This window comes from Melospiza melodia, chromosome 15 (assembly GCF_035770615.1).
Source record: "Melospiza melodia melodia isolate bMelMel2 chromosome 15, bMelMel2.pri, whole genome shotgun sequence".
Classification (NCBI taxonomy): Eukaryota; Metazoa; Chordata; class Aves; order Passeriformes; family Passerellidae; genus Melospiza; species Melospiza melodia.
Genome location: NC_086208.1, coordinates 16,187,648 through 16,211,134, shown reverse-complemented (window position 1 = coordinate 16,211,134; position 23,487 = coordinate 16,187,648). Strand labels below are relative to the sequence as shown.

The following is a 23,487-nucleotide window of genomic DNA, read 5'->3' as shown; positions in this document are numbered from 1 at the left end:
AACGCTTCCGATTACCTAGGTGGGAAGAAAGCAAACCCTCTTCATCATAGCACCGGGCTCGCCCCCGGAGCAGCGCAGCCACCTCGGGCTCTCCCTGCTGCACGTTACAGCCAGATCTGTTGACATTTTACGTGGGGGGGGGGGATGGGTAGAGAGAGGGGAGGAAAAAAAGAGAAGTGGGAAAAATAAAGTTTTAATGACATGTATGACATATGAAATTAGGCAGTTTTACAATTGGGTTTGAATGCGATGCTAACTGATTACAACTGTGTTATCAAAAGGGTGATAAGATTTATAACTTCGCGAGCACAAGCCTCTCCTCTTAATGACAATAGATGTTCAATAGCTGAAATCTGGTTTCTATTTCCCAAGAAGAGACGCTGTGTGTCTCCGTTGCCCCTTTATTACCGCAGGATTCAAGATCCTCTCTAAACCAGCTCGGCACTTGGAAATCCACAGGCCAGGAATACCTTTATGGTCCCTATTAACTACTGTGTTATTTACACTTTCGCTGGTGCTTCTCACTCAATACTCCTATCGCATACGAGGGGATAAGACAGCCTCTCTCCTTGCCTTTCGCTGCCTGTTTTGGGTTTATATTTTGCATTTCTTTGCTTTACAAAAGAGGGGGAGAAAAAGGGGAGAAGGGGGAAATGAAAAAGAAACAACCCCACAGCTCTGTCCCTTACACCCTTCTCCTCCCCAGCTCCCTAAACCAACACATTAAGCAAACTTTAAAAACTGGGTTCCTATTACAAAGCAGCGCCCAGGACTAACTGCTTTAAAATTACTGCATAATTAGATTTAGTTGAATTTCACCATTAATTAGGCAGCCGCACTGCGGGGAGCCTTTGAAATCTGAGAAAATGGGAAAAATCATCTGAAGCACGTTTTTTAAACCCAACTTCAATAAATCCTGACAAGGCCTGCATTTCTCCGTGTATCTCTTTCCATTCTACAAAGCAAAGCGAAGCGAGCGCGATCCCCAGGACCCACTAAAGTTTTAATTAAAAAAAAAAAAAAAAAAAAAAAAAAAAAAAAAGAAGAAGAAGAAGAAGAAAAAAAAGAAGAAGAGGAGAAGGAAATAAAAATAAAACCCATCTCCATTCCCACATCCCGCTCGTTATCAGCGGCGGTTACGGAGCGCCTCGAAACATCCTTGCCTTTTCCTCGCTATCCCTATCGCTTTCTCCCCCCTTTTTTATTATTTTTTCCCCTTTCGGGCCCATCCCGAGGACGCCGCGCTCTCGCTGCGGGCGCAGACCCCGCTATCCCGCCCGGGGTCGGCGTGACCCCGCCGCTCCGCGCCGCGCTCGCACGGGGGAGATGCTTCCACAGGTCATTGACACGCGGGCGGGATGCGGGCGGCGGGGGAAGCGCGGCCGCTCCCGGCGGCTCGGGGCGCTGCGCGGGGCGCGGAGCGGGGCCGCGGGGCCCCCCCGGCTGCGCGGGGCGAGCGCCCGGCCCGGGGCCGCCATGTTGGCTCCGCTCCGCCGCCCACCGCGCACTTTCCCACGCGTCGCCCCCGCGGCCGCGCAGCCCCCCGCTCCTCCTCCGAACCTCCGAAAAAACCTCCAAAAAAATAAATTAAAAAAACCAAAAAAAAAAAAACCAAAAAAAAAAAAACCACCTCCCACCGGGCCGGCGCCGCGCACGGAGATACGCGCGGTTGCCACACGCGCTCACGCACAGACACACGCACGGACAGACACACGGACACGCTCACACGCGCGGGCTGGCACCGCCCGCCCGGCGCCTCCTCCGGCCCCAGCCCCCGCTTTTGTCTGAACTTGGGGAGCCGCCTCCTCCCGCGCCCCCTCCGCGCCCCGCGGGGCCGCCGCCCCCCCGGCGGGGCCGGGCCGGTTCGGGAGAGCGGCGGCGGGGAGGGCAGAGCGCAGGGAGGAGGAGGAGGAAGGGGAAGGGGGGGTGAAGAAGACCTTTCCCGAGCTGTGGGTTGCACCGCGGGCGGCTCCGCAGCTCTCGCTGTCGTTCCGGGTCGCCTTTGGGTCTTTCCCCGCCAGTCCCGGTGGCAGGAATGGCGGGGGGGAAGGTGGGAAGGAATAGAGCGAGCTGAGATCAGATTAAAGCAGAAAATATAATAAAAGGGAGGGTTGGGAAGTGGGGGAACCGCAAGGAAAAAAAATAAATTAGACACTTAGAGGGAAAGAGTCGCCATGTTTAACAGCTTTTTTTTTTTTTTTTTTCCTTTTCTTAAAAAAAAAAAAAAAAAAAAGGATCTCCTCAATTCAACATAGAACAAGCTTCTCCATCCCAACCCTCCTCTTTTGTCCAATTCAATCTTTGGATAGATCTTTTGTTCTAACTCAGCATGAAAAGAAAAACTTTCTTTAAATGCTATAAACTTAAAACTAACTGAAGTCCCTAAACAAATCCTCCTCTGAGCATTCCAAACATATATACACGGGGCTTGTGTGTGTGCGTGCGTGTGTGTGTGTGTGTGTGTGTGTGTGTTTTTATTTAACCCTGGTGCATTTTCTGTTTACTATTATTCTCTGTGAACCAAAGCTCGCTGCAAGAAACTTATAAATACAGAGATAGCTTACAGGCTTTAAAACATAAAAAGCAGAGAATGTTTTGGATTTGAAAATCATAAATTATAATTTAATGCCAATAACAATTTACAACAAATGGTTGTTTACAATAAACTAACACAAAACAAACAAGTCAAGATCCTGTGTTCTTAGTAAGCATAAAAACTTCACACACACACACTCACATGGATAGCACTTGCAATAGAAAAAGCTAAATCTAGAGGTCAGCAATTCCCCTGCAATAATAGTATATTTATATATTTATATATATTTATATATTTATAGAAAAGGAGCCATGATTCAGATGTAAAACTCTGCTCAAATTCACAGTCATACGCCCCTCAGCCCCCAGTACAGATGTGTCTAACTGGAACACACTAAAGATCAGGGTTTAATCGACTTTACAGAATGATCTCTCTCCCTCCCTCTCTCTCTTTTTGTGAAACCACAACATGGTGTAGTTACGTGTGGTAAAAAGGGAGAGGGGGAAGCCTCAGACAAGAACAAAATTGCAAGCTTTCACATACAAAGCATCTGCTATAGACCAAGGGGAGGGCGGGCGGGGGGAGAGAGAAAGAAAAGAGAGGAAAAAAAAAAAAAATAAATGACACGCACACACACGAAATAAAATATCAACCCATTGCAAAAACCACATCATCTTGCCTTCCTTCATGTTTGGGTTGGGTTATTTGGTGGGGTTTTTTTTTTCCAACTGCCCATGGTGTGTCCGGGGCTGTGCCACCCGCCCAGGCAGGTCCCTGGGAGCTGCAGGAGAGGGCCCTGTGCCTCCACACACAGGGCACATCCAGGGACGCCCACGCCCGCCTGTGTGCCAGCATACACACAGACACCGAGCCCATATGGAAAAGAGAGAGATGACCTGTGGTCATGCTTTCACAGTCTAAAGGTTAAAAAAATTAAAAAATAATAATAATAATTAAAAAAAAAAAAAAAATGAAATCCACTTGAGAGTATATATACATTAAAAACCGACTCCTCAGTGCTAGAAGCTAAAGCCACTCCATTTGAAGACCTCTCAATGACAACGATAGATGGCAACTACGGAGTATTATAAAAAATCACACATACTTAAAGAAAACTCATTGCAAACAACTGACCTATATTTACAATACTGCTATTACCTTGCTTGAATGATCTTGTGCGCGTATGTCAGACATTTACAAAAGATTTTTCGCCCCATTCTGATCATAAAATAGATACTGATCTCCAGATTTCTAATACTTTTTCACAACAATACCTTTCCTACGCAGGCACTTAAGTGTGACAAAAATAAGGGCCTTTTTTTTTTTTTTTTTCCAGAAAATCCATTTTTAATTAACAGGAGGATTAGATGAATGGGGGTTGATGGTTTACCATTTCAGCATAGTACTTCCTAAAACCATAGATAAACCACGAACTTAAGTCCTCCACCCCCATCCCGGAATTAAACAGGTAAATACACTACAATACATCTGCTACAAACTTACTGTGACAAGTAAACAAATCAATCGCCTATGGACTTAAATGACTGCAAACTATAGAGAAGTAATGTGGTTTCTGAAAGACATTTATGACAGCCAAACAAGTTTCAGATATCAAATAATATTTTAATTTCTGAATACTTTCAATTTTCCTTGGAATATAACACACAAAGACTCGACCAAACAGTTCAGTTATTATAACTTTTACAGTATACAGAAATGTTGCACTTAAAAAAAAAAAAAAACCTTCAGTTTTTTTAAACACAAAACTGTAAACTCTAAGATACTGAATCAATCACGTTATCTATAAGTGCCAACAGTGTTATTTTGTCATGCTGATTTCAATGGTATTTTTTAAAAAGGGAAAATATCAACAATTATTATAATACAAAGGGCTTGCAAATATACAAACAGATAGAGGAGTTTAATAACAATTCATGATGAACTATGTGGAACCCAATTCAAATTACAAAAGTTCACTTTGCTCGTTTGCTTGTTTGTTTTTTCTTTTTTTTTCCTTTTAAATCAAAACCGTAGTGTGTCTTGGACACAAAATCCTTCTACCTATAATAAATCCCCACAGTTCATTTTCTGTCCGAAATATCAAAAAAACCTAGATTTGGGGGGAGTTATATGACACGTGTGGTTCATTCGGGTCTATATAATTATAGCTCTCTCAGCTTCAAGCTAGATTTTGGGTCACCACCTTAAGTGCGCTTCCATCATTGTGTTGTTGAGGGTTTTTTTTTTTTTTCTCTTTTCCTTTCTTCCTATGATACTTTCGTGGACTCAGTTTTAATTCTTTCAGAACATATATTTTAAGGATACACAGTTTATTTTTTTTTTTTAAAGAAGCCAAGGTTATATCAAAAATTATTATAGAACCACAGAATAAACTGGTTTGAAACCAGAAAAATACAAAAAAGAACAGCTATAGGTACATAGACACATAGGACAATTAATAATTTGGAAAAAAAAAGACTTACTTTCTTCCGTTCTGCTAATTTTCTCCAAATTTCCTTTAAATGCACTTTAAGCGAGATTTTTTAAAAAGTTTACCCCAAAAAAAAGAAAAAAAAAGAAGAAAAAAGAAAAAAAGAAAAAGCCCACCATCGTTTCTTTTCTTCTTCTTTCTTTTTTTCTTTCCCTCTTTTTTATTTTTTACAAAAAAAATGATAAGTAGCAAGTTTTTTTCTGAACGACACGGGAGTTTTTAATGCATTCTGTAAAAGTTCATTTGACAGTCTCTTTTTTTAATTCACAGTCCATTAATTTTTTCCTGTCTTCTCTTAGCAAACTTGAAACATCCTTTTACATCCTTTCTTAGCAGAAGGAAATTTAAGAAACAACCAGAACCCAAATGTCATCTGCTTTCCTTTCACTCACATCTCCCTTCTCAATTTTGAATTTTTATTTATTTTTTTTTTTTTTAATTTTTGTCTCGGTGTTGTTGTTTTGTTTTTGTTTTGTTTTTTTCCTTTTATTTTCTCTCTCTCTCTCTCTCTCTCTCTTGGATGTTTTATTGAATGGACATGTAAGGCCAGTTAAAACTGCTGCCAGACAGTAACATATCCCTGATTAGGGTTTCTATGGGGGTTTTACCTACCAAACGGACGAAAAACAATTGCTCTATGACAGAAGAGGAGACAGTGCGAAGGGAGGGGAGACGTAGTAATAGCTTCCCGAATCGTGTTGGCTGGTTGGGATACTGGCTCCTAACATACTCTTCCAAAGCACACTGTGACTTCTCCTGTAAACTTTCAACATGGGCTACATCAGAGAGACCACAGGCATCTAGAAGAAAGTGTATTAAAAAAAAAAAAAAAAAAAAAAAAAAAAAAGAAAAAAAGAAAGAAAAGATTAAAAAAAAAAAAAAAAGAAAGCAATCATCAGATTAAAAAGGTTTTGGCGGTTTGTGTGGTTTTTTTTTTTTAATTTTTTAATTTGATTTTTTTTTTCTCCTCCAAATGTCTAGGTTTAAGAGTAGATGGTGCGCCATCACCTCGCCCCCCAGAGTTTAAGTGGGTTTCACCAAAAGGGACAATCTCTCTGTGCATGTGTGTATGTGTGTGTGTCTGCATTTCTCTCTCTTCTAGAGGGTCTCCTTTAGGACAGAGCACAGCTCCCAGGGTCGAGATTTCTAATGGCACGACAGACCTGAGGGGTGGCAAGGAGGTGCTGGCCAAGCCTAATTCCATATCCCTGTGGTTTTTGGGGGAAAGGCTGGGGGGGCGGGGAAGCCTCGAGTCAAAAAGGGGGAAAGGGAGCCACTATTTCTCCACACCCCCCCCTTCTTGGAAAATAATTGGGGGGAGCCTAACCCTGTGATGAGAAGGACTACTACTCACAGTGATAGAAATCATAATAATAATAAAAAACTGGCCCAGCCAAAGATAATGGCGCCCCGGATCCAGCAACAGATTCTCCCCCAAAGAAGACAACGCGTTTTTCTTCAGTCTTTGAAACTGATTTAAGTGGCCCTTTAAAACTGATCTTGTCAGTTTAGCCTATTCAGAGGCAGCCATGCAAACTGTGATCTCTCTGTTCATTTGAGCTGTTTCTTTTCCCCCCTCTTTTCTTTTCTCTTTCTTTCTTCCCCCCCCTCCACTCCCCCCTCTTTTTTTTTTTCCTCTTCTTCTTCTTTTTAAACCTAAAGGCCCTTACAAGAAGAAAACTCCCTGATAGGGTCTGGACATTTTTTTTCTTTTTTTTTTTTTCTTTTTTTTTTTTTTTTTTTTTTTTCCCTGATACGCTAAAATACAATAAGTTCCCTTTAAATCAGAGACGTCTGTGCTGAAAGAGCACAGGTTGTGACCTGACCTCCCTGTGGCTTTCCTAGGCACAGGGCTAACACATGCATATTCTGCGAGTCATTAGAACCCAGATTTTTCCCCCCTCCCTCTTAAAAGAGGCTGCAGCAAACATTATATGCATCTATGTGCGTCTGCTTTACATCAGGGAGGGTTATTGGGGTGCTGCAGAAGCTGCAAGCATCACCCTATATTTTTTTGCATGCGGCTGTCTTCCCCAGAATCAGATAACAAGAAACGTTTATCTAGTTGGGAGGCAATTTACACGCCAGGCCTCCCATTTTGAAAATAGTCATAAATTAAACAGTTACGACAGGATCGGACGATTGTTTTCTCAGAAGGCTAAAAAAAAAAAAAAAAAAAAAAAAAAAAAAGTAAAAAAAAAAAAAGTGATTTGGGAGAAAAGGCAGGATTGGAAATAAACTCCTTGGTGTGGGTGTGAGCTGGGCAGGGGCTGGGGAGGGATGTGAGCGTGTGTGGGATCCTCGCTGAGCGGCTGAGCGAGGGAGAGGAAAATGCATCCTAGAAAAACGATAGAAAAATAAAATAAGCACCCCACGGACACCCCTTCCCACTCGGGATCCCTGTCTCCCTGTGGCTAGATGCGCCCTGCTCATTGATCACCTCAGGATTTAACACCAGTAATTGGGGGGGGAGGAAAAAAAAAAGGAGAAGTTTTTTATGTGTAAAGCAATAATATATAAAAGGAAGTTTAGGTCACGACCCAGAACCTGGACAAAGTCCAGAAAATGACTTCGTTCCCCAGACCCCCTTTAACACAACAAGGAACGGATTGTGAGCCCTTCTTTTCCCACATAAACTACATTTTTTTCCTGTTTCCTGATATCAGGCTTTAAAAAACTCTGATGAGTAATTATTTTGCAGGTCCTGCTTCCATTCATATGTTTATCGCGTGGCCACTTTCCCAAGCGTCCGAATGAGTTACAGGCGAAATATATGTATTTTTAAATTTAATCCCCAAACTTCCAGGGCTCCAGCACACTGGGTTGCCGGTGCAGCCTCAAAGTTAGTGATCTGAGATAACGTATTGCACAAATTAGCAAGCAGATTTTTTTTTTTTTTTCCCCTCAGAAGAAAAAAAAAAAAAAAAATTTAGCCTCCAGAGTTAATATCAGGATTATTACTCACCCAGGTTAAACTCTAGTGCAAGCTAATTAGATTTCACAACGCACTCAATTATTGCTTTATAACTCATGCACTATTTCTAGGCAGCAAAAGTTGACACATATTTCCCCCCCCTCCCCTCTTTGATTATCTAAGAAACACCTCGAGGTCTTTTCCTCGGGAGAGTCATGCTTGTGCCACCCCGGAATTACACTGCGGAGCGGCAGCTTCAGCCTCCTCTTACTTTTCCATACTATCCCTGTCTACTTATGGTAATGATCTTTTCGCACCCGCTACTCGCTTTGGACTATGCAGTTCCTGCTGGGTACAAATGCAAACTTTTCCCCTTAGCTTAAATGACACAGAACTGCTCACTGCCACATTCTGTTTAAATCAGAGACAGCTCTTTGCAAAGTTGATTTATTTTATTTTATGAGATGGCAGGGAACATATTTTAAACTCAGATTTGCGCATTTAACTTTTTTTTTTTTTTTAATTCAATTTTTAATCCTGCAGGGCTTTTTTCCCTTCCTGGCTGCCCATAAAATGATCCTCTTTTTAAAGTGGTTTCACTGATAGGACGACTTGTATTTAACAACATCAAACAGATTTTGCTGCTGTTCGGATGCGTGTCATTAAATGCAACAACCCAGAGCTATACTGTTAAATAAAATATTATTTTCAATGGGAAGAGCGCAGTCTCTCGTGGCGAATGGGTGCCTCTTCCCAGGCCCCTTCTTTCCCAGTCCCCAGCATTATTCAGCTAGGCTTGGGGTGTATTTTGGCTGCCTGCTTTTTTCTTTAAAAAAAAATTAAAATGAATGGGGTGTGTGTATTTTATTTTTATTTTATTTTTTTCTCTGATTTGCACTCCCTAGAAGATGGGATGCTCAGATCCGAGGCCCTGCAGGGCAGAGCACAGGGCACCGCTTCCTAAAAGGAAAAGAGACCGCGCTGGCTCTCGGGGGGCAGGGAGCGGGCATGGGGTGCAGGCAATAACACTTTGCAAGAGCAAACACTTCTCAAGGGGGGCCCGGGGAAGGAGGAGAGGAAAAAGAAAAAAAAAAAAAAAAAACCCAACAAAAAAAAAAGGAGCAAAGAAATGCCGCCTACCTGAGGTGAAGAGGACTATGGCCTTTAAACAGCTATATTCTGCAGAGTCGACATGCAATGCTTTCAGTTTTTCTACTTGCTCTTGGAAGATTCGTATGTGGTCCATAAAGGCGACCACTCGGTCAGCAGACATTGGCGAAGCGTGGAGGCCAGCAGCTGCCAGGAGCGGAGCTACGTGGAGGGGCATGGAGCACTGGGCAGCGTTGAGGACAAATAACTCGCTCCAGGTCAGCCTCAGGAGGGCCACCTGGTCTGTGATCTGGAGGTCTGGGAAGAAGGGGATATTCCTGGCCCACTCCACCGCGCTGAAGAGCATCCTAGCTGCCAGTTCACAAATGTTCTCGATGCCCATGATGTTGTTGGGTTGCATGCACTGACTGCCAAAGCGGGAGGTGGGGTAGGGCTCTGCTCTCAGAAGAAGGGAGATATATCCGGATAGGTAGGAATGGCAGTTGAGAGGGTCCCCATTTGTCAAGGCGAACTGACCATGAGTTGGCTGTGTGGGTGGCATTCTGCCCCTCTGGACCGCTGCAGTAAATAGAGAAGAAACTACAGCTATTAATATCTGAATTGCGACCATCGGTTCCAATACAGCCTGCTTTGTGTGCTTGTGCGTGCCTGTGTGACCCCGCACCCGGCCAGCTTCGGGGGGAAGCGTGCATTTTCCCCGCCAGAGTTCAGCCCCGGCCCCGCTCTAAGGCTCCGCAGTTCTCGGGTCAAGTCAAGCAACAACAAAAGCTGAGGGACGCTGTGGGCTCGGCCAGGGCTGCTGTGGGAGCCCGGCTCCTCACTTCCCAAAACACACCACAGTCCGGTTATCCCCCCCTCCCCTGCACCGCCACCCCCTCCTTCCAGAGATGCAGGATACGTCTTTGTGTGTTTTTTTCCTCCGTTACACCTAAACCAGCTCGTTGGTTTGAGGCTGGGGGAGCGGGATGGGGAAGGAGGAGGGGAGAAGGAAGAAACACTTCAGTTCGAAATCCCCGGCTCTGGTCCCACACGCGTTTCTCGCCCACTGAATACATTGTTGCTGCTGGTATTATACATCCCCCCCTCTCGTAAAAAAATACCAAAGGAGGCGAAATCACCCCACAACATCCCCGGCAGGTCCCCTGGTGAGGCTGAGGGCATTATCCAAAGGCACCTTCCCCCGCTGCCCATGGAAAGTGGGCCTTTCATTTTGTTAATAAATTTACACGGTGACAGCGAGAGAAAAAGGAGAGAGATAAAGGGCTCAGAGGCAGAGAGACGACAAGAAGGGAGAACGCCTAAAAATGTGCTTGATTTATATTTGTTATCGCCTGTATTCCAAGGTTAGTTACTCTTGCAGAAACACAAAGAGAGGAGCCCGGCGAGTCCCAAGCCCCCTCACCCTTAACCTACATAGCAGCGTCCAGACACAGAGCACGCACTGGAAAACTGCAGGCTCACATTTCCCGTCTAATTTTATATCACAAAGACTCCACTTGCAGAGATCCGAGCACCCCACACTTACTTCTGGACTGCTCCTTACACCCCCCACCCCATCCCTTCTACCCCCTCCTGCCTCTCCCGGAGGAGCAAGAAAATAAGAGGAAGAAGAGAAAAGTGAGGAAATAACAACCAGGAAAGGCAGGCACACGGCAGTGTGTGTATACACACACACTCGTGGAGATATGTGTGTGTGTATATATATTTTTAAAGGAGGAAAAATCCGGCCGGGAATCCACAGTGGAGTGCTGTAGAGCCTCGGTAGGGTGAGTCCCATTGTAATAGTAATTTGAACCGCCTGTGTAAAATTGCAATCTAAGGCAGGGTGCTGGAGGATATATATATATGCGTGTGTGTATGTGTATGTGTGTGTGTGTGTGTGTGCATCTCGGGAGGCTCCGTGTGTGTGTGTACACACACGCACAGACACACACACACACACACAGGGCTGCTCGGGGCACGGGGGCTAAGGCTGAGCATGCAGGAGGAAACACGAAGGAAAAGTAACCACACGTCAGAATCATCATCTCGCTCCTAAGCAGCGTGAAACTAAAAATCCACTTTCAATAAACCTCCATCAGCAAAATCAAAACAAACACAAATCAATTACGAGTGCAGGAGAAAGCATGCGAGAGCCCCTGCCTCCCTGCCCACCCTCCCCAACACCGCTTTCTTTCATTACGAGAAAGTTTCTGGCTGGTTTATTCGAGGGGGGTGGGTGGGGGGGAAGGAAAGGTTCTGGTTGGGTTTGGGGTTTGGAGAGGAAAGTTAAAAATGCTAAGAGCAATTATATATATTATTTAAAAATAATAAAAAAAGGAAAACCAAACAAACCCCAAAACGCAGCGAGTGAAAAAAAAAATTGCAAAACAAATGAAATCCCAATACCTTCCCGTCTCATGCCAACTTTGAGGCATTTTTTGAGGCGGCAGTACTGACACTGATTGCGGTGGTGCTGGTCAATGGGACAGTTCCTGTTGGCACGACAAGTGTAGCTGAGATTCCTCCTTACACTCCGCTTGAAGAAACTCTTGCAACCCTCGCAGGTAAACTGGCCATAATGTTTGCCACTAGACTTGTCCCCACAAACCACACATTCAATGTGCTGCTGCTGCTGCTGCTTGTCTCCTTGGTTCTGCTGGCTCGGCGGGTTGGTCTGAGCTGGCGTACTGGGAGGGCCCCCGGGCCCCGGGGTCTGTGGGGTGTGCGGGGCCCCGGCCGGGGGTCCCTGCACCGGCGGGGCTTGCGAAGGCTGCGTTCCCTGAGCTCCGGGCACATCGTCCTGGGGGTCTCGCCACGCACCGACTACCATTGCCATATCTATTGGACACCGTTGCCAAACTTCCTGTTCCCCCTTTATTTTCAAAGTTTGTTTGCTTTGCTTTTCAGATCAGCTTTGCAGCAGTCTTTTTATTTTTTTGTCCTCCCCTCTCTCTCTCTCTCTCTCTTTTTCCCTCTCTCTCTTTTGTTGTTTTGCCTTTTTTTTTTTTTTTTTTTTTTTTTTTTTTTTTTTTTCAGGAGGGTCGGGGTGGGGGGAATCTCCCGGTACCGGCGAAGGTGCAGAAGCACGGGGCGATGGAGGTGTGTGTGCGGGGGGGCGAGGTGCGAGTCGATTGTCTGGGCTCCAGGAGAGCAAAGTAAAGGGGTGGTGGGGGTGGGGGAGAGAGGGGGAGAGAGAGAGAGAGAGAGGAGAAAAAAAAAAAAATCTCTTCAAAGATCTCCCTCTCTCTCTCTTAGAGCTGATCTGCAGCAGAGTAGTTGAAGGAGGAGAGGCGGGTGTCTGGGGGCCAGGTCCAGGGAAGCTCGCAGTCAGCCATTCAGGAAAGCCATCAAAATAAGAATGAATAAAAGGTTAAAGATTACACACACAGCGGAAAAAAACACGCACAGCGGAGGAGACTCTTCTCGGCGCGGAGAGCGGTCGGTCTCGCCGTAGTTTTTGGAAGTCCAGCTTGCAGCAGCAACATCAACTGCGATCGCTTTGTTTTTGTGGGCTTTTTTTTTTCCTCCTCCTCCTCTTTCCTCCTCTCTCTCTGCTCTGTCTCTCCTCCCTCCTTCGCTCGCTTTAATTCTTCCTCTCCGCCGCTCCGCCCGGCCGCTGCGCTCTTGCTCTCTCTCGCTCCCTCTTTTGGGCTCGGGGGTGTGGGGGGGCTGTTGGCTTTTTTTTTTTCCTCCTCCTCCTCCTCGCTCTCTTTTTTTTTTTTTTTTTGTTTTATAAAAAAATTCTTATGATCGTTACGATTACGATTATTATGAATTATTATTATGATTGTTTATTTGTTCCTCCTCCTCCTCCTCCTCTCCGGCGCCGCCGCTCTGCTCCGCTCTGCCCCGTTCCGCCGGTTCGCCGCTCCCGCCGCGCCGCGTCCCCGCCGCCGCTCCCGCTCCCGCCGCCGCTCGGGTGCCGCTGCCGCCGCTCCCGCCGCCGCCGCTCCCGCCGCCGCTGCCGCCGCCGCCGCCGCGCTGCCTTATGCTGCTTCTGCCGCCTCGCAAGTGGGCTCTCGCCTCCGCGCCGCCGGTGCTCACGGCGCGGGCAGGGGGAGGGGGGCCGCGGGGCGGGGGGGAGGGAAGGAGTCAACTCGCCAGCGCAGCAGCGCCCAGCCAGCCAGGATGATAAAAGAGGGGAGCGGGAGGAGGAGGAGGAGGAGGAGGAGGAGGAGGAGAGGAGGAGGAGGAGGAGGAGGAGGGAGAGGGAGAGAGAGAGAGAGAGAGAGAGAGAGAGAGAGAGAGAGAGAGGGAAGGATCATAACCCAGCGCGCAGCATCGCTCCTCAGCCGGGGAGGGAGGGAGGAGGGGAAAAAAATCACCACGGGGAGAGCGCGCCAGCGCTTCCCCCCCCCCCCCCCCCGCCCCAAAATAAAAAGAAGCAGGGGCTCCCCCCCGCTCCCCTCCCCTGGCGGCGGCGGGGAGGGGCGGCGCGGGGCGGGGCGGGCGGGCGGGCGGTGCGGGCGGCGTGTGGGCCGAGGAGCGGCGAGCGCGCTCCCCGCCGGCCGCTCGCCCCGCTGGCGGGAGAGTGAACTTTGACACGGCTGCTGCAACTCAGCGCGCGTCGCCATGGCGACCGCGCGCCTTATAAGGCAACCGGGCCGGCGCCTGAGTGGCCAGGAGCGCGCGCTCCGCCCCCCGGCCCTCATTGGCCCGCGCCGCCCTTGCGCGGCCCGCCATGGCCGCCGCCGCCGCCCGCGCGGTCCTAGCGCCGCCCGCCGCCCCGCGCCCGCCGCCCCGCGCCCTCACGCCCCGCCGGGGCCAGGGGTGAGGGCGAGCCCGGCGTGCGGAGCGCGGCACCGCCGCCGCCTCACCTGGGGCTGCCCGCCGGGGCACGGCCTCGGGGGTCGGAGGGGGCGGCCGGGTGCAAAGCGGCAAGCAGGCGCTAAACCGAGGTAAAACTCCACGGAATAAAGTAAAGCCGAGCCCCGGCGCTGCCGCCGCCGCCGCTGCGGGGAAGGGGCGGCCGCGGGTTGTCCGAAAGCGCTCGGGGAGCGCGGTGCGGGCTGGAGCCCGCCGGGGGTCTCACAGCAGAGCCCCCCGGCCCCGCTCCGGGCACCTGCGCTCGGCGCGGCCGCCCCGCGTCCCGCCGCCCGCCCGAGCCGAGCCCCGGCCGTCCGCGGAGCCGCGCCGAGCCGGGCCGGGCTGCGCTGAGCCGCGCCGAGCCGAGCGCGCCCGTGCCCCGCGCTCCGGGAGCGGCCGCTCGCACCGCCCGGCCCCGGCGGGGCGCGGGGGCTCCGCCCGAGCGCTCCCGGGTCCCGCTCGCCCCGGAGCGAGGGGAGCGCGGCTCCGCTGCAGCAGCTCCGGAGCCCGGCACGGCGCTCCGCAGAGCGTGACAGCCGAGCCTTCCGCACGGCATCGCCACGGCGTTGCTCGCCTCGACCCCTTTAACTTTATTTCGGGGTTTTGCGGGTTCGGGGGTTTGGTGGCCGCACGTACCCCGACACTGTAACGCGACCTCCGTTCTGTACCACGAGCAGGTAACAGAGCTAAGCACGGGGACGTGTTTATTTGCCGCTGTATGGAGCTACCGGCCAGCGGAGCGGGGACTCGAGTCCGTCTCCCGGTGAAAATGGCCAAAAGACACTCGAACAAGCGAAGGGACGGAGAGATAAAATAGAAAACATGTTAGCACAGACAGATAAATGCCCGGCCGGACCGTTCCTCCTCCGCGAACACACGCGTCTGTGAGCGCTCGCATCCCGGCCGGTCACCAAGCACGGCCGCGGGGACACAGACCTGGGCACAACTCTGTCAGGGATTCATTGCCCCTCACCTCCTCACACACACTTTTTCATGTTGCCACATGCTCACACACTTGTGCCGCAGAAATAAAACGTGTGGCTAAAGCCGCAGGTGCGGAGATGGTTGGAAAGTTGTAAAAAGCACCTCGACTTGAGGGTGTCCTGCCGGGAAACCTGGCGTGTTTCAGACCCCACGGGCGAAGAGGTTTTTGCGACTCAATTTCAAAGACAAGGCTGCAGCGTTCCCATTGATCCTCACGGAGCAAAAAATAACCTTTACCCGAAACAGTGACCAGGAGGGACTGGGAAGACAGAAAGTAGGGAAGGAATCTTTCCAGGTTAAAATGTGGGGAACTGCCTTATGGTTTCCAAACAAGCCAGAGCTGAGGAGGTGACCTTTCGGGGAGGGTAGGAGAAGGTGGGGGTTCAAAATACAGAATAGCCACAGATTGTTGCTGATGTTGGATTTCCTGAGGAAAAAAATAAAAGCCAAAACCCAAAGCACAACCCAACGCCAACCTTTCCTGTCTCGAATCTGACAAAGTAAACAGGATTAATTCACCATATGAAAAAACATAAACGCCGTCCTAACAAATGCAGAAATCACAAGAGAAAGCGGTTTTAACAGGACGCACAATATTAATAGTTTGAACGTATGATCGTAAAAATGAAAAACCATTGATATACGCTTAAAAGCCGCCGTATACGCTGATTGCTCAAGCATTAATGAAGAATGCCCCAGATTAACTATTTGCTCTTCGAGGGATGCAGCGATATAACTATCTATTAGCACCATTAGATGCTTTGCTATTTATTTGAAAACACCCCTGCGAGTGGGTTGAGACAGAGGAGATGAATGTAAAAATGAACTGCAGCTAATTTCGCTAAATAATCCTCGAAACCTGAGCGCTTCGCAAGGAAGGGGGAGATTCTCCACTGTCCTTCTCCGAGGCTTAATGACAATAGAAATGCTCTGGTTTAAAAGTGAGACCGTGTTGGTTTTCCAAATAAACAAACGCATCCCTCCTGCCATTTTACTGCAGATGTAAATTTATTTTAATGAGAGGGAGTGGAAGGATTTATTTTGCTAAAATTGAGTTGGGGATAGAGCCGGTGTAAATCTTTAGGTTTCAAAAAGAGAGGAGGAAGGAGGGGGAAGCTGCTTTCCTGGCAGAAAGCTGCCTAACAGTCCTCTAATTCTTTCTAGATTAAATCGCAATATGAATACAGCATCGAACAAATACCGAGTTTCGCTCTGAACTCAGTGGAAAGCAGTTACGTCTAACAGAATTCAATGAATTCCTCTTCTCCCTCAATGTAGTATGTGTGTGTTTTTCTCTTCCACCACACTGAAGTTCCATGAATAGGGAAAGTGGCTCCTATTGTGTGCCTCTGAACTTCCAAGTCAATGCAATTTTTAACCACTGGCTTGTGGTACTTTGAAAATCACCAGGGGCTGTCAGAGTTGGGTCCTCTGAAAAATTTACAGTGCTAAATCAGAGCATATGCTGTGAGAGAGGAAAAAAAATTGCTTAAGATTGGAGCAAGTACAGTATCTGGCTGCCCCCTAGTGTAAGTCTCTTATCTGCCTAAAATTCAACTTTAAAAGAAAAGGATCTCTTAAAGGGAAACGACTTTTGGCTCACGTATGCATACGAGAATGAAACTTCTGTACATTTTAATCTGATTAATTCCTAAGGATTTAAAATTAATTGGCTTGGGCACTCCTAGACCGGACTATAAGATTTCTGCATCAGGGTTTCTGCGAGAGCTGTGCCGAATAGGTATTTTTAAGGGATAGTGGTAAGGGATTGGGTTGGGGGGGGGGGGGAGATCCTGTTTTGTGATTTTTTTTTTTTTTTAACGAGGATCCGAGCCTCGCTTGCTGTTGTCAGAGCAAAACACTTCTGCCGCTTAAAGTCAGATCTACGTCTTTTGCAATAATACTTAAAAAAAAAAAAAAAAAAAGGATAAATAATTGCCTTAAAGCCTCAGCCGAACTGCCAACCACACCTTCGGATGGTGAGTATATTCCAGCTTCTTTCCATTGTACTTGCTTAGCCAGGGAAGCGACCGGAGGGGGAGAGGGGATCTCGGCGCTTTACCTTCACCACAACCTCTTTTTTTTTTTTTTTTTTTTTTTTTCCTTTTTTTTTTTTTCTTTTTTTTTCTTTTTTCCCCCATCTCCCCCCACCCCAAATAAACGCTGCCAGCTGCACGGAGCGGCGCGATCGCGGGCAGTTTAACAGCTATCACTTTAGTTCAGAGCCCCTGTCCTGCCCTCCCACCCTCCGGAGCAGGTCGGTCCGCGCTCCGCCCGAGCGTTCCCGGCGCCGGGCAGGGCAGCGGGCGCTGCTCCCGGGGAAATGACTCGCAGGCGCTTTGCCTCGGACCTGGAAAGCGGCTCCGGTCCTTGGGTTTGTTCGCTTGTTTGTTTGTTTGCTGCTTTTGCTTTATTTAGCTTAAAGGACGTGCTAAACTGATGGTGCTGCAATTACACATACTTGGGTCTGCCCCCCTCCCCTCTTCCCCTCCTTAGAGCAACCCACGTAACCTTAGAAACGATCGTTTAAGACGCACGTTAGCTAACATTTGCTTTTTTGGATTTTTTGTTTTCCTTAAAAGAGAAACACAAGAATCACAACACATTGCCCGAAAAAAGTGTCAAAGAAGAAGAAAAAAAACTATAAGTAAACATACCAAAACCATATTTGCCTTGTTCAAGGTCCCAAATCGCTTGCATCTTCCTTTTTCTACCTCTCCTTTAGTTTGGCAGGTGAAACAAACAAATAAAAAAAAAATTCAGACCGCTGTTTGCCCCCCAGAAAGATGTGCGTTGGGTAATTAAAGAGAAGTCTCCTTCTTGGTGTTTATCTAAGCGATTGTGCAAACTGATTAAAAAAAAAAAAAAAGAGAGAGAGAGAAAAAAAAAAGTAAAGTTACAGCCTTCAGGGGGGGAAAAAAAGGAAGCAAGGTGAAGGGAATAGATTTCCCACAACCTAAAGGGAAGTGCTTTCGATGTATTATTAGCGATCAGCCTTGGGAGAGAGAGGAAAAAAAAAAAAACACCCTGAACACACTCTAACTTTACACAGACAAGATTTCAGGGGGGGCTTTGTACACAGCTGCTTAGGAATGTGCGCCTTGCCTTTAAGAAAAAATCCCCAAGCCCAAGGTAGGAGATGTCTTTGAGTGATCCTTGTCTCATTTCATTCCTTAGAAGGAAGAGAGTCTCGCTACACCTTGTTTGGAGCTGGAAAGGCGAGACTTAAAAAAATAAAAAAAAAAATTAGGGAAAAAAAAATAAGGGGAAAAATATTCACAACCCACCCTTCCAATTGGGGAGGAAAAAAAAAATAAGAGAGGGAAATCTCCTAAGTTAATGACTGTGGGGGTAGGATGGATGCGACGGATTTCAGCCCCCCCCTCCCCCCCTTACCCACCTCCCCCCTCCCAGGCAGAAAAAAAAAAAAAAAAAAAAAAAAACGAAAAGGAAAAGAAAAAGCCAACCGCAAACAACTACAGGCTGGACTATCAACACATGCACCGAAGGGGAAAAAATATATAGTGTCCTGTGTAGGGTCGGCAGGGAACGCAAGCACACGCTAAAGCAAGTTGGGAAAGAATCCGAGCTAATCAGCAATCTCTTTCTCTCTCTCTCCTTCTCTCCCTCTCCCCCTCTCTCTCTCTCTCTCTCTCTCTCTCACTGCCCCTGAGATCCCAGCTCGAAAGAGGTACTCCACATTTTTTCATTACCAAAAATCCGTTGCAATAATCATTTGTTGCTAATTGAAACCCTTGGAGACATTTTTCCCCACCCCCTTCACAAACATGGCAACTTTTAGTCATGGGAAGCACGTTTAGTTTTATTTTATTTAAATTAAAAAAAAAAAATACGGTTAGGAAAAGGCTGAATCTTTCACCCACGAGAAATATCAGCGAGTCAGCCCCCTTCCCCAGGATGGGAGGGGGGAGTGGGGGGAACGGGACCCCGGTACAGTGAGGGCTTGGGAAAATTTGGAATACATTATACCGCCTTTGGCAGGAGAATACTCTCCAACTAATGGATTCCTGCTCCTTTTTGTGTGTGTGTGTGTATCAGTGTGGGGGGTTTCTGGAAAGAGGGGTGGTGGTCGTGGTGGTGGGGAGCCGAGCTTTTATTTTAAGAAACTGTTAGGGTAGGGAGTGTGTCATACTTGACAAATGGAACAAACGCTCTTCCATTTCTTGCTTGTCCTTGCCTTAAAACAGGAATTAAGTTAACCACAGTGCTGCATGTTAATTGCATGTTTACTGGGCTAATGAAAATTACAAAAGGGTTTTGCCACCTCGATCGGTGATGAAAAAGTATGAAGGCGATTGTCATTGCAGCCTTCGGGGAGGGCCCGGGGGGTGGGGGGGAAGGACCGGCCACGAACAATATTGATCAGAAGAAGGATAAATCTTTTAACTGCTTGTTAATACCATAAATATGGTCTACACAAGTTTCCACTCTTGTTAAGTCTAATCAGTACATGGAAGATGGAGACATAGCCCACTTGAATGAATTTTTATTATTGCCAGAGGGGTACTTGCATCTGTGGGCTCCCTCCCCTCCTCAATTTGAGCACCCCCTCGCCCCCCCTTCCAAAATCCCCCCTTGCAGGGGAGGATCGTGAAGGTGTGCAGAAAGCACAGGAGACAAATCCAAGCTTTTTGTCCTTTCTTCATTTTTCCAAATGCTCCTTTTAATAATTTTTTTTGTAAAGCTGAACGGGTCATGGCGGGGAAAGCCTAAAGGGGGGGACACCCCTGCCCGACCACCCCCCCCAGTCCCCCCTTTTATTCTTGAGATCTCTGAATGAAAGGCTGACCCAGTAATTCAGTTTGATGATAACCATTTTCATGCTTGAAAACAATCTGCCAAATTAAACCTAAATGGAAAGAGCAGTGGGAAAGGTAGCGAGAGCAGGGCGTTTTGAAATCCCCCCCACCTCCCCGAAAGGGATTATTTGGCCAAAGGAGGAGGGAAAGGCAATTAAATAGACTAAAGATGATTTAAATCCCAACCAAAAATAATTCCAGGGAGAAGTTTGCCCCCTCCGGTGTTGCCCAGCCCTGGATTTGAAAACTTTGGCCCAACTTGTGGCAATAGCTACAACTTTGCTCCGCAGGGGTCAGAGGTGAGGGCTATTTTAACCCTAAAAGCCTGCGAGTGACCAAGGTTGCGGCTGGGCTCGCAGCACTAATAGCCATAATTACCTCCTCCCCTTCCAGGGACATTCCTCGCAGCAGCAGTGTTAGACGCCGAATTGAAGAAAATCCTGGAGTTGAACATATCTTCGGGGGTAAATAACAGCAATATGAAGGAATTTCAGAGCTCTCCCTTTCGCTTGGGGGGATTGAAGCTTTTTTTTTTTCCTTTTTTTTTTTTTTCTTTCTCCCCTCTTTTTTTCCTTTTTTCCTCCTTCCCCCCCCCTCCCCCCCCCGCCTTGCCAGCATTCCCAAGGCGCTGGGTCTTTGTCTTAGAAGGAATGGAGTGTCTGAATGGTGTGAAAGGGACAGAGAGGGTTGCTTCAAATCGATTTTACTTGTCCTCTCTGTCTTTTCGGATCAACGCCCTTCAATGGACACATAGGTGCTCTTTCAACCAAAAACTTGTGCAACATTTTCTGCCTGTATTGGTGCTAAATACAATAAATGCTGGGCAGATTTTTTTTTCTTTCTTTCCAAAGCAGAAAGCACCCTAATTAAATTGTTTTATATGGACAGTCAAGACAGACCAATTAAGTATGCATTAGTATAAAGATATATTCGAGAGATAAGCGCTCTATAGGAGCCCTGTCTAGGCAAGGTGTGGAAAGTGTCCTCTCGAAGAGAGCCTGTGAGCAGGGTTTCATATGGATTTTTCCCCTCCATTGCCTCCTATACTCGAGTAACGGGCTGAATAAGTTAGAGAAAAGCCATTAGTGAAAGTGGTTTCTAAACAAAGTTAACAGGTGGATGTAGCTGGTTTTACATTTGAATAACAGTCGCACATCTGTAATACACAGCCCTGGATTTATGCGGCGCCTGTGCAGGCAATGTCCATTCGCAGAGATGAACGCCTCCGACCCAGAGCTGAGGTGCAAAGGCACACGCACGGGGATAAAATAAATATCTGGGCACCTCTGTGGGCTGCAGGGCATGGTGCGAGCGAGCACACAGAGGCGATGCAGAGATCACTGCGTGGCCATTGTGTGGAGGCGCCCAGGCTGCATCAGACAGGCACCACTGCTGCCTCGGACACCACGGCGGGCGCAGCAGCTCCTGGGGTGCTACAAGGGGAGGCATTGGCTTTGCCAGCAGCGAAAGAGCACATCAGGATAAAGCACACACACATCCACACGCGAACTTCTCCTGCTGCCCGTTTTATCACTCTGGGAAAGCTCTCGTTATGGTTAACCACAGGAAACGTGCTTTAAAGCTCTTCTCCATTTCCATTATTATTATTATTATTATTATTTTCCTTCACTGCAGCTTTTCCATGTCGTTCAAAAAAAAAAAAAAAAAAACAAACAAAAAACCACCCCAAACCAAAAAACCCCAGACAAACAAACAAACCAACAAACCACTGAGCCCCCAGCAGCCCTGCCCCAGCCTGCTCCTGGGGCAGCAGAGCCGCGGGATGCGGTGAGGAGGAGGAGGGAGGCGGGCTGCAAGTTGCTGGGGCACCCTCCATCCCTGGGCACACCGTTGGCACCGGCTGGGGCTGAGCTGTGCCCGGGGGTGCTGCAGGGTGGCTGCGAGCGGGGAATCGCCCTCTCAGAGCCGCGACACCGCAGCGCAGAGAGCGGCCGGGCTTTTCCTGCGGGGGAACGAGGGGAGCAGAGGTTCAGGGGTGCAGAGCTGCCCGCTCTGATCCCCATTTTCCAGCAGCGCCCTGCGTGTGTCAGCCCATGCCAGGGATGTGGGAGACGGGGATGAAGGAGCCATTCCTCGCTTAGGTGCTTTAATGGCACGGTAAACAGGTTAGAAACAGACGGGTTTAAAGACTCGGTTTTGCTTTATTGGTCACCTTCGAGGATAAATCATAACAGACAGTATGGGGGGCAAAGGATTCATCTAAAGGAGATCTCAGCAAGTCACTACCCGGACAATAGTCCGCCTCCTGTTGGGTTGCGTATTGATCAGGAGAGGAGCTGAGGATGTCGCCACACTAAATATTTACTGATCACACACAAATAGCCGCGACTTGAACGATTTTCTCCTGTGAGGAGAGCAGAGAGAGAAGGGTAAATCATTTTATTAGTGTGTATAAAGCAAAGAGCACACTCTGGCTTGGAGTGTTTTAAAATGTGTCTTCAGCTGGATGAAAAGAGTTAGGGAAATCGATATGGAGTGATTAGACGAACCAGTCGTGTCAAAGAGAGAGGCTGTGAATTTCATGGATTTGGTTATACCGGGAGGGGGAAAATATACCGAAAGATTAAAGGGAGGAACCCATTGTAGCAGAGCCAATGAAAAAATAATATCTAATCAGAGCCGGCAAAGGTAGGGACGGGATAAGACCCACATTTCTAAAGAATCACATCAGCTGGAGAGGGATCAGGGACACAGATGAAAGAGGCGAACGGGGGGAGAGCTGGAGAGTAGGAGCCTAGAAATGCTACAGAGCAAATCCAGGAGAGGCAGAGAAAAGTCGCCTCTGTGGAGCAAAGCTGAGATACCACGAAAATGGGGACAAAAGGCTCAGGAGCGAGGGAGAAGGGCTGCAGTGATCGGGCGCCTGGCTGCCTTGGAGGTGAAGTTGAGGGGTGCCCAGCCCGTGTACCCACAGGCAGAGAGGGCTCTGACAGCACATCCAGCTCCCATCCGAGGGGGTTCAATCCTTCTCCTACAAGTTTGTCCTCCCCTCTCCTTCCCGCCCCATTCCCTCCCCACAAGCAAATGTGGTGAGTAAAATGGATTTTAGCGTTTAACCACCTCATTTTATCCACGTAATGACAAGGCTCGTAATATGTAATCTACAGATTACTGCCATTCGAGGGTGACCACAAGTGGCATAGGAAAAAAAAAATTAAAAAAAATTAAAAAATTCAGCATTTCTGCAAATGGCAAAATGGCTAAAACCAGCTCTTGCTTTAAGTATTGAAGTTGGGGAGTTGCTGCTGCAGGATTTTATCGGCTGTAGGGAGCAATTTAGCCGTGGCTCAGGTACAGCCCTGGGGTGTCTCGGCGGATTAAAGAAAACTTTGCTGGAGACAAGCAAATATCTGAGTGCCAAAGGGCAGAAAGCTGGGACTAGGGCAGGGCTCTGCCATGCCACATTGAAATACGTTCTGGGGGGATGCTCGGGATTATGATTATTATTTTTTTGCCTCGAATCCGTGATGTTTGGCCCGTGTTCACATGCTGCCTTCTCCCCGCGTACTTTTCTTTAGCAGAAAATAGGATGCGACTGCAGAGAACTAAGCCAAAGCAGCGAGAGAAAGTTTGTACCGCACTTTAAATGATGCTGATTGCTGGGAGGGAGGAAAGGCATCTCAAGCTAGGAACCGAGGAGTAAAACTGATGTGAAAACAGCTTTTCACTTCTCCTCCAAGTGCTAATTTTGCTACTGTAAACAAACACTGAAGTTAGAAACAGCGGCAAATAGCCTGCCGGGCACCCAGGGCTCAGGGACCGGAGGGGGGTGACTTTTGTTCATGTCCCGGGTTGAATTTTCCCCCAGCTTTGCTATTTTTTG

The 23,487-nt window shown here is 47.9% G+C and overlaps 1 protein-coding gene and 1 long non-coding RNA gene across 23 annotated transcripts in view; one reads left to right on the top strand and one right to left on the bottom strand.

Annotated features, from left to right (window-relative positions):
• Nucleotides 1–4,138: 4,138 nt before the first annotated feature.
• Nucleotides 4,139–17,678, bottom strand: NR2F2 (nuclear receptor subfamily 2 group F member 2). Of its 2 annotated transcripts, none has more exons than XM_063169904.1 (3): nucleotides 17,481–17,678; nucleotides 9,082–9,609; nucleotides 4,139–5,827 (listed from the first exon to the last, which is right to left on the bottom strand). In XM_063169904.1, the coding sequence occupies exons 1-3, from the start codon at nucleotides 17,521–17,523 to the stop codon at nucleotides 5,553–5,555; spliced, it is 846 nt and encodes a 281-aa protein (XP_063025974.1). In that variant the 5' UTR covers nucleotides 17,524–17,678; the 3' UTR covers nucleotides 4,139–5,552. The 2 variants fall into 2 exon arrangements, with proteins under 2 accessions (XP_063025974.1, XP_063025973.1); XM_063169903.1 differs by lacking the exon at nucleotides 17,481–17,678 and adding an exon at nucleotides 11,440–12,890.
• Nucleotides 14,306–23,487, top strand: part of LOC134425346 (uncharacterized) — a 40,865-nt gene continuing 31,683 nt past the window's right edge. For 7 of the 21 annotated variants that reach the window (XR_010029640.1, XR_010029646.1, XR_010029638.1 and 4 more), the window contains exons 1-2: nucleotides 14,310–16,564; nucleotides 16,649–16,802. This is a non-coding gene — a long non-coding RNA (uncharacterized LOC134425346). The other 14 variants (XR_010029654.1, XR_010029657.1, XR_010029641.1 and 11 more) reach the window with 7 other exon arrangements.